A 17285-nucleotide genomic window follows, 5' to 3' on the forward strand; every position below is an offset into this window, starting at 1 on the left:
AAAAAACATTTTCAAAAAATTATCTTTGCTTTGCTTTGTTTTTAGACACAAAGTTAAATTTATCTTGAAATTTAAAATAACATTAAATAAAAGCATGTGACTTTTCTTCTTATTAAAAGAGACAAAAGAAAAAAGTGTGAAATAGGGATGGAAAGAATATGATGCCTGATAAAGAAGGTCTAGGATTCTTATAATCACTAAAGGCGTAATCAGACTCAGCCTGTCCTGTGTATATTATGATGGGCAAAGATCACCATTACTGCTATTGTGTCCATTTTCTTCCCCATGTCTCTTTCATGAGAGATACCCACATTGCCTCTAAATGCTTTGCTCCAGGCCCTGAACCACATGTGGGCAAGCGCTGAGATGAAAATGTAGGACTTCCATTTTAGTTACTATTGTAGGACTTCCATTTTAGTTACTATTGTTGCTATGACTTTTCCTTAGTTTGCAACTGAGACATCAGCTTTTTTCAGACAGAACAGTTTCAGAAGAACGAAAAGACATCGAAGCTCTCAAATGTGTGTGCGTATGTGTACATTTTTCATTATTTATCAATATCAATAAAAACACACTTTGAATTACTATTAGATGCAATTTAGAGCTTAGCTCTTTTTGTATATTTTATTTCCAAGCTAAGTTATTGGTTTGGTTACAGTTTTGCAAATATCGAAGACTAAAACGTTCAAACGGTAGTCACAGATAGAGAACATGGTAATGGTACAAATTGTTTAAACTCTTATGTAAAATTTGATAAGGTGTTTTACATAACTAATGAATTGACAAGGTCTTGTGGAGAAAACAATTCCAGATGGCAAACATACGCAACAGATTTAGTCAAACAATTTTTTGGCAAGAATACTATGAATTTTGTAATCAGTTGAGAACCAATGAAATACAACGATGAGTCTAGTTAATAATCTACGATTATTGGCCAAAGAAGTATAATAGTGCTGATCTCCCTCTATTCATCCTACCTTTTCTCTTCTATTAGCCCCACAAGCCCTTGGCACAATGAAGTGGGTGACTTTTATTTCCCTTCTCTTTCTCTTCAGCTCTGCTTATTCCAGGGGTGTGTTTCGTCGTGATACACGTAAGAATTGTATTTTTCTATTGTTCAACTTTTATTTTGTTTTCCTAGTAAAAGGTTTCAGTAAACCTTGAATCTTTAATGAAGTAAATTTTCCTTTAGCATTTATTTTCTAGACTGTTATGACATTTTGTATTTGTGAACCCTTAAGAAGTTATATTTCCAACATCCTAGGTGAAAAAAATAATGAGAATTGTTTAGTCTTTCCTATTGCACATGAAGGAACTTTATGCAGATTTACTTAAATGTCACAGAATATAGTTGAAGATAGAATTCAAAACTCCAGATTCCCAAAGGTCTATCCACTGTAACTTAATTTATATAAACGAAATATAAAACCTGTGTTTTTAATCTTATAAATAGAACTTGTGTTTATATTTTTCATTTCAGACTGTCCTCTCAGAGGCTGTTAATAGACACTGCAAGAGTATTAGATCTTATCCAAATTTGAATATAAAGCTATAAATATTTAATGATTTTAATGATTTTTCAAATAGTATCATTTAAGGTTAAATAACTTATCTGTTTAAATGCAGAAGACATAATTCACCATCATCCTAAGATTTTCTGTTGGGAGTCAGAGATCAATATCTTGGAGCAAATGAATATCTAATTCGAATGGAGAGAAACATAAAAAATAATATCTTAACCAGTTGTTTCTTCAGAATTTAAAACAAATCTTTTTTTTTTACTCTTTCCCTCCCAGACAAGAGTGAGATTGCTCATCGGTTTAGTGATTTGGGAGAAGAAAATTTCAAAGGCCTGTAAGTTAAAATATTTAAGAATGAAATTTAACATTTCTAGTAGTGATGATTATATTTTTGAAGTCCTTATATTCCCCCGTCATTAAAGATTCTAGAACGGTACTGTCCAATAGGATTTTTTGCATTGATGGAAATATTCTATATCAGTGTTTCCAATATAGTTGCCATTGGCCACATGTGGCTATTGACTACTTTAAATATGGCAAGTGCAACTGAGGATCAAAAACTTAAACAGTATTTAATTTTAATTTATTTAAACATATAGTGTCACTTAAGGCTAATGGCAACTGTTTGTACAGTGTAGTTCTAGAACTCTTATATAACCTGCATGGTAGAGAAGATTGTACTATGTGGTTCCTTTTACAACTTGCTTACGAAATTCCTTTACATAGAAAATAGTTCTGTGGTTTCTTGAGATGATTTTAATATTTTTTAATCTAGTAAAAGGTGAGAAAGTAGTTTATTTTTCAAGGTCTATCTCTTCCTACAGCCTGATTAAATAAGATACTTGTGTGTGGTGTTGTTTTTTAAGCAGTTAAAGGGCCTCTGTAATGCCCCAGTCTTAATCGTTAGGTCTGTTTAGAATACATTTTGCTTGCTTGCTTTATGTGTATGCATCTACTGACATGCACTCACATATATTTAAACATGGTGGAAATACAATCCTCTTTGCTTAGAAAGCCGCATGTACCTGGTTAGGCTTCAGATAGTAGCTGATGTGAATAGGCTTTCTGGAAAGTAGTAAGAAAGATATGTAAAATATAGAACAGACACAGACACACTATTTGTTTTCTAGCATAGCAACCTACTGTATATTAAAATTTCATTATGCTACATTTTCCTATGTCCTTTGTTTCAGGGTGCTGGTTGCCTTTTCTCAGTATCTCCAGCAGAGCCCATTTGATGACCATGTAAAATTAGTGAATGAAGTAACTGAATTTGCAAAAACGTGTGTTGCTGATGAGTCAGCTGAAAATTGTGGCAAGTCACTTGTAAGTATACTCTGATTTTGAATAGTATTTTTTCTTCTTTTACATAATCTTTAATGTTTAAAAAGCAAAAAAAAATCCCATTTTAGTTTTCTCAGTTATTACTAAATGACCATTTTTTGTACACTAGGCTCAAAAGTGGGTATAGCCATTGTTTCTTCGATGTTCTAGCATACCAACAGTTTTAAAAGCATTTCTTTATTGAAACCACACACGAGTCATAGTGTTTTTAAATGGAAATTTTTCATTTGTAGAAGTTTCTTTTTAAAATTTGAAGTTAGATTTCTTTTCCTAGAGGCTAATAATGATAATAATATCTTCAGAAAGTACTCACTGGATTTGTGCGCTAACTTGTTATGCAGAGATAATAGTATAGCTATGTATTCCTCATTTTAGGGATATTCATAATTTTACATACAATAAAAAATCAGAACTTTGCACTTGTGATATTTTCAGATAGATCTTCAATATAGGGATAGGTTTATGTTTCTCTCACCAGTTAATCTACATACACCCTTCTGGGGACACGACAATTTTTTATTTATCGCTGAAGACATTCCTCCTCTTATTTTTCTCTATATGTACTTCTGCCTCAAGGCAGAATCAGTTCTTTAACTACACATGTTAATATTGCTCTAAATATGAATTTTAAAAAATGCCTTTTAAAAAAATTAATAAATTCTGTCTTGAAAAGCATATTTTCCCTAAAGTTATAATTATTTTCATAATAAAATTAATGGAGACAGAAAAGATTCATTTATTGGAATGTGCATTGAGGCAAATACTTCTCAAACAAAAAATCTATATTTTAATGCAATAACAATTAATACATGGTAGATTATGTTACTCCTTAGTTTTGAATGGTTTCTGCTAAAAAGCTGGACCTCTCAAAAAGGAGCAGATCAAATAAGAAACTATCTGAACACTTTCCTCCCTAATGTGAATTCACCTGCTACTTACAGGATATTTTCCCTTGAGTTTTTATTATAATGATTGCTCTCCTAGCCTTTACCCTCAGGTGGAATTAGGAGTTATGCTCATTCCTTAAACCCATTGACTGCCTTTTTGCCCTTCTGTTTTATCACTATAAGTAATAGTGTGACAGTTAATTCTCATGGAAATCACACATAGATGGTCGAATCAATGGAAGCTCTCTAAATCTGAGAAGAGTGTGGACTGTTACATGATTTACTAACCAAGGTTTACCAAGTTATTAATTTCTTACACTATTCGTTGGGCATAAGGAAAACAAAATGCTGCCCAGCGATTTGAAGCCGGCTCTCTTTCATTTAGCACACTCTCTTTGGAGATAAATTGTGCGCAGTTGCATCCCTTCGTGAAACCTATGGTGAAATGGCTGACTGCTGTGCAAAAGAAGAGCCTGAGAGAAATGAATGCTTCCTGAAACACAAAGATGATAACCCAGACCTCCCTAAGCTGAAACCAGACCCCGACGCTTTGTGTGCCGAGTTTAAGGAAAATGAACAGAAGTTTTGGGGAAAGTAAGTAATTAGATTTTTCTTCAAAATTAAAAATTATGGAATAGGTCGACTCATAATAATATTATTATGAAAAGTAATATCAATGTTAAGATGAAACTTTTGTTCTAATGACAACATTCAAAGAAGTAATATATGATACTACAAAGTACTACATGATGAAGTCGATCAAAGATATTTTGGAGTTCATTGAAACAGGATATGATTTATGAAAATATTTGAAGTTGACAGGTATTAAAATATTATAAGTATATATACATATTTAGTATTCTCAGAATTTATTTCATTTTAGTAAATAACATATCAACAGAATTTAACTATTTTATGCATATGTGTATATTTATATGTATATATATATATATATATACACGTATGAGTTTAACCTTTTCACTGACAAAGAATGACAAAGGCAAGTTCATCATGTGCAAACTGAGCTTAATTGGTAAATGTAGATTGGTAGATGTCTTTGGATTTTGGAGGCTCTGGAGAGAATGTAGATTACAAATGTTCCTGCAAAACTGTCTGCTATAGAAAAATGACTGTCTGTTTTTTATGTAAAAATGTAGGTACCTATATGAAATCGCCAGAAGACATCCTTACTTTTATGCCCCAGAACTCCTTTACTATGCTCATCAATATAAGGGAGTTTTTGTAGAATGCTGCGAAGCTGCTGATAAAGCTGCCTGCCTGATACCAAAGGTATTTCCCACAAGAAAAATAGAAGAACCAATTCATAATCAAACCTCAGTTTGGGGGCATCTTATGGCTAGATTTAGGAAAACTAAGCCTCCAATAGAAACTTCTTTACACTGTCAAAAAAGCCTTCCTCTGTCTTCTCCCCCACAAAGATCCTTCATCTTTTTTGAAGGCCTACGTCTTCCACCTTCCTCCTTCTAAGATTTGCCAAAATCGATCTGGTAGAGGGAATCACTGCGTACGTGCCTGAATATCCCACCTCTTTTTATAGTGCTAGTTGCTATAGTGAAATACAGAAACTCATTTTTAACATTACACAGTTTTTGTTTCTCTTTTCATGAGACTTTTTTATTAGAGAGGGAATTTAAAGTAGGGGAGAATTTAAGTGCATCTAGAAGCCTGGGTTTATTCATTCATTCCGTAAATATTTACACTGCATTCTCTTTTATAGGGAGTTTATTGATGTTATCAGAGTTGGTGGAGGAGGGATTGAAATGGATTATATACAAAACTAAGAAGTCGGCAAAGTTCTATTCCCTGGGACATTAGTGAACTTTTCCACTTTTACTTTCAGTTCCCTTTTCCCTAGCAATGCCTCCATGCTGTTTCTGAACTACCTGGAGGTTTCCACTATGACCAGGCTGACTTTTCCTCTTCCTACATAACAAAATAATTATTTACCAATAGTGAGTACTTGGGAATTTAGGTGTAAATTATCTCTTTAAAATTTAATTTGGCATAGTCTCATCTGAGCTTATGAAGGGGTGGTTCGTGTAGAATTTTTCTTTTCTAATTTTTCCAAAATGATTTCTTTTTGCAGGTTGAGAGTATGAGAGAACACGTACTGACTTCATCTGCCAAACAGAGATTCAGGTGTACCAGTATCCAAAAATTTGGAGAAAGAGCTCTAAAAGCATGGTATTTTAAACTTAGTTTGCATCTTTATAATGATGTAAATGATGATGGTTCAGTTGACAAAATTGTACATTTATATGTTATCTTACACAGTGCTTTCACATACATCTTTTTGGACGTGAAAGGTAGAAACTTGACAGAGGTAAAAACCAGAGCATCAATGACAATTTGTCATTTTTTTTTATCTTATCTTTTCTAAGTTGTCAAAGAATTTAGAGGACATCTTTTTTGTTCTTCTAGGACAGGTGTTTAAACTCCCATGTCTTTATAATGATTGCAATCCTAATATAATGGTCCACTGTTTTTATAGAGCTGTAGTCAGAGTCCTTTTAAAATTTTATCTCCCCTCCACCCAATTATCTGAAGGTGTCTATTTGTCTATTTGTGTTCTGATAATTAATTAGAACAAGTTTTCTTCTCATTTTCTCATAGCACTAGTTCTGCTCTTCATCTCTTGTTTTCGCCTGGGCCTCTGTTTTTATACTACTAGCTAGCTCTAGAAGCATCCTTCAATATCTGAGCCAAGGAACTCCCCTTCTCTACCTTCCACCCCCTGTCACAGACTCCTCACTTTTTAGTCAACACGAACAGGAAATAAAATGAAAATAGACATTTTGCAAGCTCTCTAGAAACTGTCACTTGAACTATCTTTGTTTGTCATCCCTACCATCTATACCACCAAAATCAACCAAATCAATAAACGAAACAACCCTACCATGAAATAATACATAGTTAAACAGACTTATGATTGGTTTGGGGGAAGAAGTGTCTTTTATCAGATTTGGGCGACTCTGAAATGATTTGGGAAAGCTTTGTGGATATGAGCCTTTTACATCTTGTCAATGAGCTTAGAGATTATGCTGAATCAATTTCTTGGTAAAAGCAGGCTGAAGCAAAACTCTCTAATTTTGTGAAAGTTATGAAATGTCGTTTCTCAGAGCCCTTTGGAAGTCAGAAAGAATGTGTTTTAGTCAATAAAAAAAAAGGATAACTGGAATTTGTATGGTACTTCCCAGGTCATAAAATGCTCTCATATGTATTATCTAATTTAATCCTCACACCCACCCTTTGGTTTAGCATGTTGTTGTGACTCTGTAGAGACTGAAGCTCAGAGAGCCTAAGTAACTTGCCAGGGGTCACACTGTTCATAAGCTATAAAGTCAGATCTGGAAGTCATCTCTGGGCTCCAAACCTGATGTCTCTCAGCATGTGCCTTTTTTAGAATCCCTCTCTGATTTCTGCTTTCATGAATTGCTGGACTTCTAACCACCAAACATACTCTTACAATGGTTAATTCTGCCCTAAGGAAATGTTTTGCCCTAAGATAATTTGGTTCAGAATTAGCATTAAAATAACTAATAAACCTTACAAATTATTTCTGTATGTTATTTTATCCTAAATTTTCTTGTCATATGTCATATTATCCTAGTGCTTTCACATAAAATGTTGCCTGAGAATCATATTCTGATGGGAGAATTTTCCTTTTTAGGTTAGTAGCTCGCCTGAGCCAGAAATATGCCAAGGCTGAGTTTGCAGAGATTTCCAAGATAGTGACAGATCTTACAAAAGTCCACAAGGAATGCTGCCACGGTGACCTGCTTGAATGTGCAGATGACAGGGTAAAGAATCCTCAGTATACTATTTGGTAACTTACTTGCTTAAGTTAGTAGAATCAATTTGTTTAGCCTCAAAACAACTGAGAGTGGTTTGAGACTGTTTTCTATGCTCTAATCTACTCAATACTTTCCCCACTTTGTGGTTCTTTCTTTCCTTCTTTCCTTCTTTCTCGTTCTTTCTTTCTGTCTGCCTGTCTGTCTGTCTGTCTTTTTTCTGTCTTTCTGTTTTTCTGTCTTTCTGTCTTTCTTTCTGATATGCTACTCACTAAGTGATCTGATAAGCTTGTTCAATAATTTGTAATCCCTTTCATTCATATTCTGAGAACAAAAGCTTAAAACTGAAGTTAGGAAGGTAGATTTCTGAGAATATTTTTTGAGGAGGTGGGAGGAGCTGGAGAAAGGTTGAAATCTGAAGAGACCTTTAGAAATTATGCAATTTTTCCCTCTGTATTTGTTCTTAACTCTCTGTTAAAAATACAAATATTTAACATGATATCTCTTTTTCTCAAACTGAAAAATATGACCAATGACCAGAATCCTAATCTCTTAGCACACTTTCTGGAAAATTTAAGGCAGTTATTTTACATGTATAACTAGGGTTTTATTTAGTTTTTTGGTTTCAAGATGCCTGCACTTAATTTGTGGGGGATATTTGGAAAACCAGTACTGAGTTTTAGTTTAAAATTTAAATGCTTTAACAGTAGAAATATCAAATTAATAAATAACTGATATGAGATCCTATGACTGACTAGTTTTTTCTCAATCAAGTGGAAATGTTTTAGTAGTTCTTTCTGCGTCTCAAGTCTTAGCAGGATAGACTGAAAATGTTCACAGAAGGCAGGTTGGTATCTGTATGGTCTTAGAGTACAATGAACATGTTCTGCCAACATAGTAAAAGTCTAGAGAGGAAGCAAAGCGATGTCAATTTATGTTGAACAGTTGCCATCAACTTGCTTGTAGGCGGATCTTGCCAAGTACATGTGTGACAATCAAGATTCAATCTCCTCTAAACTGAAGAAATGCTGTGATAAGCCTGTGTTGGAAAGATCCCACTGCATTCATGAGGTGGAAAATGATGAGGTGCCTGCAGACCTGCCTGCTATAACTGTTGATTTTGCTGAAGATAAGGAAGTTTGCAAACACTATTCAGAAGCAAAAGATGTCTTCCTGGGCACGTAAGTCGATAAGGAATGATCCTTTCATAGTTTTTTATGGTCTCAGGATTTAGGAAATTATTCTAGGCTTTCCTTTGGAATTGCTACAATTTTCATGTTACCTACAATGTTTCTTTACTCTTTCTTCTCCCAGTCTTTAAACTTTTGGGGAAAATGAATTTTGAAAATTGTCATAACACACTTATGGCAAATGCTCAATCAATAGAGAAGAGTACAAAGTAATCATAAAAGTTTATTTTTACTCCCTCATGCTATTCCTTACTCCCCAGGAATATTTCTGGAAATATGTGTAGAAATATTTTGTATATACATAAATTATATACATATTATCCATTCATGCACTCATTCAAAGAGTATTTCTTGAACTTATATAAATATAGTGTAATACATCTTTATGTCTATCTATCTATGTATCTATGTATCTATCTACCTACCAACTGATGGCAGCAAAGAACTATTAAGAAAAGTATGATATCTTTTACCAGGTACTTTGTATTTTGTTCAAAAGACCAGAAGGCTGGTAGCATGGCAAGGCAGCATACAATTAAATGACAAAATCAATGATTATATAAAGTCAGTAAGTGTAGTGAGAAATTTTGCATTTTTATTGCTCAATTATAATAGTATTCTGTGCACTAAATAATATTTCATAAAATTATGTACCCATCAAGAATTTACTCATATAGAGAGGAAAACAATTAAGAATATATCTCTACTTATTGATCAGAACCTTTCTGCGGTGTAGTCCAAATCAAACAAAATATATGTAACAGTAACAGGTGTCATTCATCAAACATTTAATATGTGCCAGACAGTATGTGTTTTGCATAGATTATACCATATATTTCTCACAGTTCGCCTTATGAACTAGATACTATTATTATCCCCATTCCACAGAGACAGAAACAAAGCCTCGATAGTTTTAATAAGTTGCCTAAGGTGACATAATAAAATAAGTGGCAGAGCCAGGATTTGATAGCTTTAACTCTGAACCCCCAAGTCCTTAGCCACTAAGCTTTACTGTATTGGGTTTAGTCAAATTCAGACCTTTAGGATAAGAGTTACTTTTTTGGGTAACCATATGGTTTTTCTTGTTCATCTGTCTAACTAAACCTATTTTGTTGTCATCTTAATTAGGTTTTTGTATGAATATGCGAGAAGGCATCCTGAGTACTCTGTCTCATTGCTATTGAGAGTTGCCAAATTTTATGAAAGCACACTGGAGGACTGCTGTGCCAAAGAAGATCCTCACGCGTGCTATGCCACAGTGGTAGGTTTCTGGAAGGAAAAAAATGCAGCTCTTTGACTGATGTTTCCAATAACAGGAAAGAAAAATAATGCAAGAATATTACATAGTGCAATTTAGATCTTTTGTTAAGATGGTTTCAATTCTGTGCTTTAAAACATTATAGGAGTAATAGCCTTAAACAGAAAAGAAAGATCAATGAGAGCAATCTCTAATTTCACAAAACCTTGACCATGCTTTTTCTCCTTTTTACACTCCTGAGAACAAAGGAAGGTAGAGTAAATTTCAACGTTAAGAGATTTAATTTATATATAAAGAAAGTTAACTGATTCCAAGTTTTATTAAGTATCAAGTACTAGTATTGTAAGAAAGATTGTGAAATCTATAAATTTAGAATATTTTCAAATCTTTTTTTTTTGAGATGGTTTAGGAATGATTTTACAAGAAATTAAGTAAGGAGAGAAAATCTGTTTTGAGAATTTTTAGCATATTTAGCGATGCTAAAATAGGATTTTTATCATGTTTGAGATATTTAACACTCCTAGCACATATAGTGGTTTGCAAACTTAAGAATCAGAGGAAAGTCATTTTTCCCTCTACCAAGAAACTGGTTATATGCCAGGTGCCACAGGAATGGATGACCAAGGTAAAATCTCTTATCTCAGAAAGCTCAGGATCCAAATGGAGAGATGGCTTAATAATGATGATCCTTACAATCGTAGCCATCATTTATTGAGTTTTTACTATATTCCAAGCTCTGTTTTAATTTCATTAGCTCAGGTGGTTTACAAAACAATTCTGTGAGGTGAGTACCATCTTCATCTCCATCTTAGAACTGAGGTTTCTAAAGCTTTGAGATGGGAAGTTAAGTTGCGCAACTAGAAAATGAGTCAGGTGGCCTGGCTCAAGCACCAGCAGTTGCACTCTGGAGTCTGAATGTTCTTAATCACTCATCTTATACAGTCTTACCAAATAAACAGTTTAGACATATAATAGATTTGGCGTCAAAGATCTATTTACCTGGCTTTAGGCAGAAAGGAGGAAGGATCTCATTCTGCCTAGAAGGGTGAAAAACAACCTGCATCTGGTCCTCAGGTAGAATGTTTTAAACACAATTCTTTTATTTTCCAGTTCGAGAAAATTCAACCTCTTGCGGATGAGCCTCAGAATTTAATCAAACAAAACTGTGAACTTTTTGAAAAATTTGGAGAGTATGGGTTCCAAAATGCGTAAGTATTTTTGCTTATTGGCTAATTTTTTCCCATTCATTTAGTAAATATGTAAGCCAATATATAGACCACCTATCATAGAACTTTTAATCTTGAAAATAAAGTATCATTTCTAATCACTCTCCATCAAGAAAGACCAGAGGAAATGAGATAAAAGAGTTGATGAGTTGAAGAGGCCTATATTTGAGTGCAGTTTAAAAACCCAGGCTCTTGGGGCTTCCTAGGTGGTGCAGTGGTTAAGAATCCACCTGCCAATGCAGGGGACACGGGTTCAAGCCCTGCTCTGGGAGGATTCCACATGCCGCGGAGCAACTAAGCCTGTGCGCCACAACTATTGAGCCTGTGCTCTAGAGCCCGTGAGTCACAACTGTTGAGCCCATGTGCCACAACTATTGAAGCTCACGTGCCTAGGGCCAGTGCTCCACAACAAGAAGCCACTACAATGAGGAGCCTGCACACCACAATGAAGAGTAGCCCCTGCTCACAGCAACTAGAAAAAGCCCATGTGCAGCAACAAAGACCCAATGCAGCCAATAAATAAATAAATAAATAAAAAACAAACAAACAAAAAACCTGGGCTCTTAAGTCTGGCAGGAAAATTATCAAATCTTGGGATAGAGGAACTGAGGGTGCCGTTTGAAGGTTAAGAAATAGTTTATGAGCAAACAAAATACAGCAGTGCTTTACAGAGCTTAAAATAGTAGGTCTTCAGTAAGCTCAGTAGCTCAATAAGATGATAGATTAATGTTCTGATTAAATAGAGCCTTATCTGTGGAAGTTAAGACAAGAAGGGACACATCATTTAGTTGATATTTATTGTTCAGCTTACAAATGTTAGCACTCTTCTAACTATAGGTGCTAGGAATAACAACAATGAACGAGACATAGTCTCTTCCCTTGAGTAGATTACAGTCATACATTGACTTTCAATGGTGATTAGTATTCTTAATAAATGATTATTATATGCCAAACACCATGTCAGGTTGATTGCCTACTTTGTTCCTTTTAATTTAATCCTTGCCCCATCCCTTTTGAGTCAGGTATATTTCCTTCCATTTTACAGGTGAGAAAATTCATCCGTATCTTTCAAATTTATTACAGTACTGATGTATATTAAGCTCTCAGTAGGTTTTATTGAAAGAAAGCAGCAATTAATAAATATTTTAATGTCACTGAATTATGATAAGGTAAGCCACCTTCCTAAGATTATACAGCACAGGTGGATTCAAAGCTAGGCTTAGTTAGTTGCTCAGGACAAGGTCTTCCCCAACATTATCCCATCAACCTGGAGATGAAGATAATTTTATGAATGGAAAACCATCTTAGTGTATTTTGGCTAAGTGATCTCTGCTTGACCTGATGTGTTAGAAAAAGACAGTTTCTTGCCTGGCTGAAAACACATGGATTATCTTGTTATAGGCTCTTAGTTCGTTATACCAGGAAACTACCCCAAGTGTCAACTCCAACTCTCGTGGAGGTCTCAAGAAACCTAGGAAGAGTGGGCACTAGGTGCTGTAAGCAGCCTGAAACAGAGAGAATGTCCTGTACTGAAGACTATGTGAGTCTTTTAGAATATAATGAAGTTAATAATGATAAATTTTTGCCTTTAGATATTGACAAAGCTAACTTTCAGAAACAAGGGTGGACTAACGTGTGTGTGTGTGTGTGTGTGTGTGTGTTGTGTATATGGTAGTGGCAACCAGGATTTGGTCATCTATATTATCCTGACCATCAGAAAGAGGACTTAGATAAGATTGCAAAATGATAAATTGTTTTGAAAAAATTCCATGAATATTTAATGTTCCATCCTGGCATTTTCTAAATTTGTACTTTCTTTGGGTCTTTTCTTTAATGTATCAGTATAAGACTATTTCTTCCCTACTTCAACACATTTCTCAGGACTCACCTCAAATTATTTAATCAATTATTTTCTCAATGAATTATTCTTAAAAATGTAGACATATTTAATTAAACGAGAAGACTTTTCAAAGTTCCTTATTACTTCTAATTCTAAAAATAAGCAAATTGCTGCCTCAAATCAACCTTGGATTCAATGTTGCTAGTTAAAATATAACATTTGTTTTGGTCCATTAGAAGCTAGGAGTTCATGGAAAACTTTTCATTATGCTTCCTTTGAACTTCTGCTCTCCTGCCTGTTTTTAGCTGGCCTTGATACTGAACCGGTTGTGCGTGTTGCACGAGAAGACACCAGTGAGCCCAAGAATTACCAAATGCTGCACGGAGTCCTTGGTGAACAGACGGCCATGCTTTTCTGCTCTGACAGTCGATGAAACATATGAAGCCAAACCCTTTGATGAAAAAACATTCACCTTCCATGCAGATTTATGTTCACTTCCCGAGAATGAGAAACAAATCAAGAAGCAAACGTGAGGAGTATTTCATTACTACATGTGTTTGTAGTCTTGACAGTGAGATCTGCAAATTAAAATAGGCAACTTCCTCTGAAATAGTAATTATATACTTTAAATACTTAAGTACTGGCCTTATTAAGCTGATGAACATGTCAAGAATAAAATGGATAGAGTTTTGTTTTCTTAGCAAAAGAAAAAAAGTGTATCATAATTTGCCTACAAATCATTCAGAATAATCTTGTGGATAAAAGCTGCAGGAGAATAATAGTTTAGGCTAGGTCCAGTAGAAAAAGCTGAACAACAAACTGATGCATTTTTGCAGATAGCAAATTAGTTAGTAGAAATCACATGAAAATTTAATTCTAGGCATAAATGGTTATTTTCAGTTTGTTCTGTGGCAACCCACAGACAAGGCAACCCCTCAAGATCTGACTTTAGAGAATGCAATTTGGATTGAAAACATCTGGGATTTCGAGTTCTGAGGCTTAACTCCCTATTGCTGTCACAAGGGGTTATAACTGCATGAAATTTAGCAACATAACGTTGCTATTATTCTGGTGGCTTCTGATCATGGACATAGACTTAAAAGTAATATTGCAAAACCTGTCATGCCCATATGACTCTTTCTCTAGCACTGTTGCCTCTGTAGATGTCACCAAATATAAAGATTCTCAGATTAGAAACTTTTAAAATGGAGCCCAAGATAAGTAAGTTTTTAAGGATCATTTTTAGCTCTTAAATTTATAGAATTCAATATGGCATAACTTCCAAAATCTGAATAACATAAATACAATGACATCATCCTTTCCAGTGGTTAATTGAAGAATGATTTGTTGAGATTTACTGACACTATAAATGTCGAGCAATTTACATAGATTACCCAATTTGATCCTTCCACCAACCCTGTGAAGGTGGATTTTATTCCCCTCATTATGCAGATGAGAATATTGACACCTATAATGGTAAGCCTGGGCCTCACATCTAGAGCTGTCTTGCTCTAAGACTTAGAATCATAAGCAGCAGTGCTACCATTTTTACCATCTCCATTTTTCTTTAGTGAGTAAATTTTTTTTTCTGTTTCTGTTTGCATTCAAATGCAGTGCACTTGTTGAGCTGGTGAAACACAAGCCCAAGGCAACAGATGAACAACTGAAAGCTCTTTTTGAGAGTTTTAAAGCTTTTGTAGAGAAGTGCTGCGCAGCTGAAGAAAAAGATGCCTGCTTTCTTTTGGAGGTACTGGAGTCACTTGTCTTCATTTTAATATATCTAATTTCCTTTGCTGTCGCATTGGATCAAGCTAGGCATTCGTGGTGTAAGGATCTGAAAGACGTTATGTGCTTGAGGGACAGGAATCTCATTCCTCATATGATTGTCTGAGCAAATGACTGAAATAGCTCGTTTTTTATTTATTTATTTTTTGGTCTCCTGTTGCACTGTAGCTTTACTAAGTGTTTGTAATATTTGTTCTGTTTCCAAAGTTGTGATGTTTATGAATATAGGCAGAAATATTTCTAAAGCCTGAGATCTTTTGGTAGAGACATCATCAAGCCAAAACATTAATATATTTACACATTTTCTTGAAAATGCTGGCTTGTTGAATCAGATTTGGTTGAATCTGAGTGCTTGATTTTACAGGTTAGTGGGGAAGTTTATATTTAGATGTCTGAATCATTTAATATTTCCCCCATGACTTGACAATAATTTTTTTATTCCTTTGGGGACAATGATGCCAGTGAGCTTCCTTCTAGAGACTTTAGTACTAAATTATTTCACTAAATGATGTGACACATGTAAAATTACTTTGTATAAATGTTACTTTTGGCTGTATAAATGTTACTTTTTTATCCTAATAGTGGTGCTAACATTTTCCCCACATCTGTCATCTCTCTGTATTTAGGGTCCAAAGTTTGTTGCTTCAGCTCGAGAAACATTAGTCTAAAAAAAACACGACCACAGGCATCTCAGGTAATTATACTTTAGATTTTTTTTAAAAAAGTAATTATAATAGTTATTATTAAAATAGCAAAGATCAACTGACCAGTGCCAACCACTGTTCTAAACTCATTATATATATTAACTTTAATTCTCAAAATAGTTGCCTGAGTTGAGTACCATTATTATTCCCATTTTGCAGATGAGAAAATGAAGGCACAGATCAAGAAATAGTTTAAGTAATTTATCCAAGGACCACCCAACCAGTGAGAGGTGGAGCTAGAATTAAAAATTCAAGCAAGGGCTTGAGAGTTAACCACTGTTCTATTCTGACCTAATGTGACACAGAAGACAGAATCATTCTACTAAACACTGGCTCAGCAGTGGGATGCTTTAGGTAATAGGCTGGACCACTGAAAGTGCATTTTCATATATACGGAAACACTTGAATATCAATCATTTCACGTGGTTCAACCATAGAGCTCAAGAACAAATTCATCTCATTGAGGAATGTGATAGGTCTCCCTTATTGAACTTCTACTACAAGTAAATAATTTGCTACTAAGCTTACAGTGTGTCAACATGCTGAGCTTTAAGAGAATTTCTCTTCTTATGACAAAAAAGGCCCACTTTAAAATTTAGATGTTTGAACATAAATATGTTCTACCCATTTTGGTATAGTATTTTGGGGGATATCATAATAAAAAATATAATGAACTTCCTTTTTGAAACAATTTGTCCAAAAATGTTTGGCATGAATTATTTTCATATTTTTCAAACTGACTGTGATGTTTATTCCACTATTAGATTTTAACTTACTCTTTGCCTATGTGGTAACACCTTCATATTGTGCATTCAGGAAAGGAACCAACTTCATATCTTTGCAAATTTGGGCACTTCAAAATGTGACTTGCTTTAGTCCTAAATGGCAAGATTTTCTTCCTAGAGCTCTAAGTTTGAGAAGACGACTTTTGTTTGTAGTTAACTTAGGTAAGAAGTAGTTGTTGGGAATTCCCTGGCAGTCCAGTGGTTAGGACTCCATGTTTCCACTGCAGGGGACACGGGGAACTAAGATTCTGTAAAGCCACACTGTGTGGTGCGGCAAAAAAAAAAAAGTAGATGTTAAGTAAATGACTGTGAGAGTTAATGATGAAAAGCCTGTGTGACGAAGAGAGGACTTTACAGTCCTTATTACTGCATCCTCTCCCCTAGCCCAACAGAAGAATTCAGCTGCTATGAGTCCAGGACAGGCTTGAATTGTTTTCATTGGTGGAAGTTGCAGAAAGACCATCCAAGCAATTTGGCATTCATTTGAATTGATTTGAGGAAACACACGCAATTTTGTAAACAGTAATTATATTTATCCTTTTGTTTTTCAGCCTACCCTGAGAGTAAGAGAAAAAAAAGAGAAATGAAAACTCAGAGCTTTTTCATCTGTTTTTCTTTTCTGTTGGTGTTAACCAATACCCTGTCTTAAGAACACAAATTTCTTTAAATATTTTGCCTCTTTTCTCTGTGTTACAATTAATAAAAAATGAAAAGAATCCACCATAATTGTCCATGACTCTTATTTTTCAAAGATGGGTTGCCATCCTGAAAATTTTGTAGGTGCTGTGAAAGTTCCACTGTTCTCTCCCCATTTCAGTAGAAGACTTCTGGTTCCTTATGAGTTAATTATGTAAAAGAAACATGAATACTGTTCTGAGTTATGGATTATAAGCATTCAAAGTAATATTTTAACATTATGATAATTCTGGATAAA

The 17285-nt window shown here is 34.5% G+C and overlaps 1 protein-coding gene across 1 annotated transcript; it reads left to right on the top strand.

The window, feature by feature from the left end:
- Positions 1-966: 966 nt before the first annotated feature.
- On the top strand, positions 967-17071 carry ALB (albumin). The gene is made up of 15 exons (XM_057729184.1): positions 967-1093; positions 1797-1854; positions 2714-2846; positions 4137-4345; positions 4909-5041; positions 5859-5956; positions 7443-7572; positions 8530-8744; positions 9882-10014; positions 11122-11219; positions 12639-12777; positions 13383-13606; positions 14692-14824; positions 15489-15556; positions 16903-17071. The coding sequence occupies exons 1-14, from the start codon at positions 1015-1017 to the stop codon at positions 15528-15530; spliced, it is 1824 nt and encodes a 607-aa protein (XP_057585167.1). The 5' UTR covers positions 967-1014; the 3' UTR covers positions 15531-15556; positions 16903-17071.
- Positions 17072-17285: the final 214 nt, after the last annotated feature.

The sequence above is a fragment of the Hippopotamus amphibius genome, chromosome 3 (genome assembly GCF_030028045.1).
Source record: "Hippopotamus amphibius kiboko isolate mHipAmp2 chromosome 3, mHipAmp2.hap2, whole genome shotgun sequence".
Taxonomy (NCBI): Eukaryota; Metazoa; Chordata; class Mammalia; order Artiodactyla; family Hippopotamidae; genus Hippopotamus; species Hippopotamus amphibius.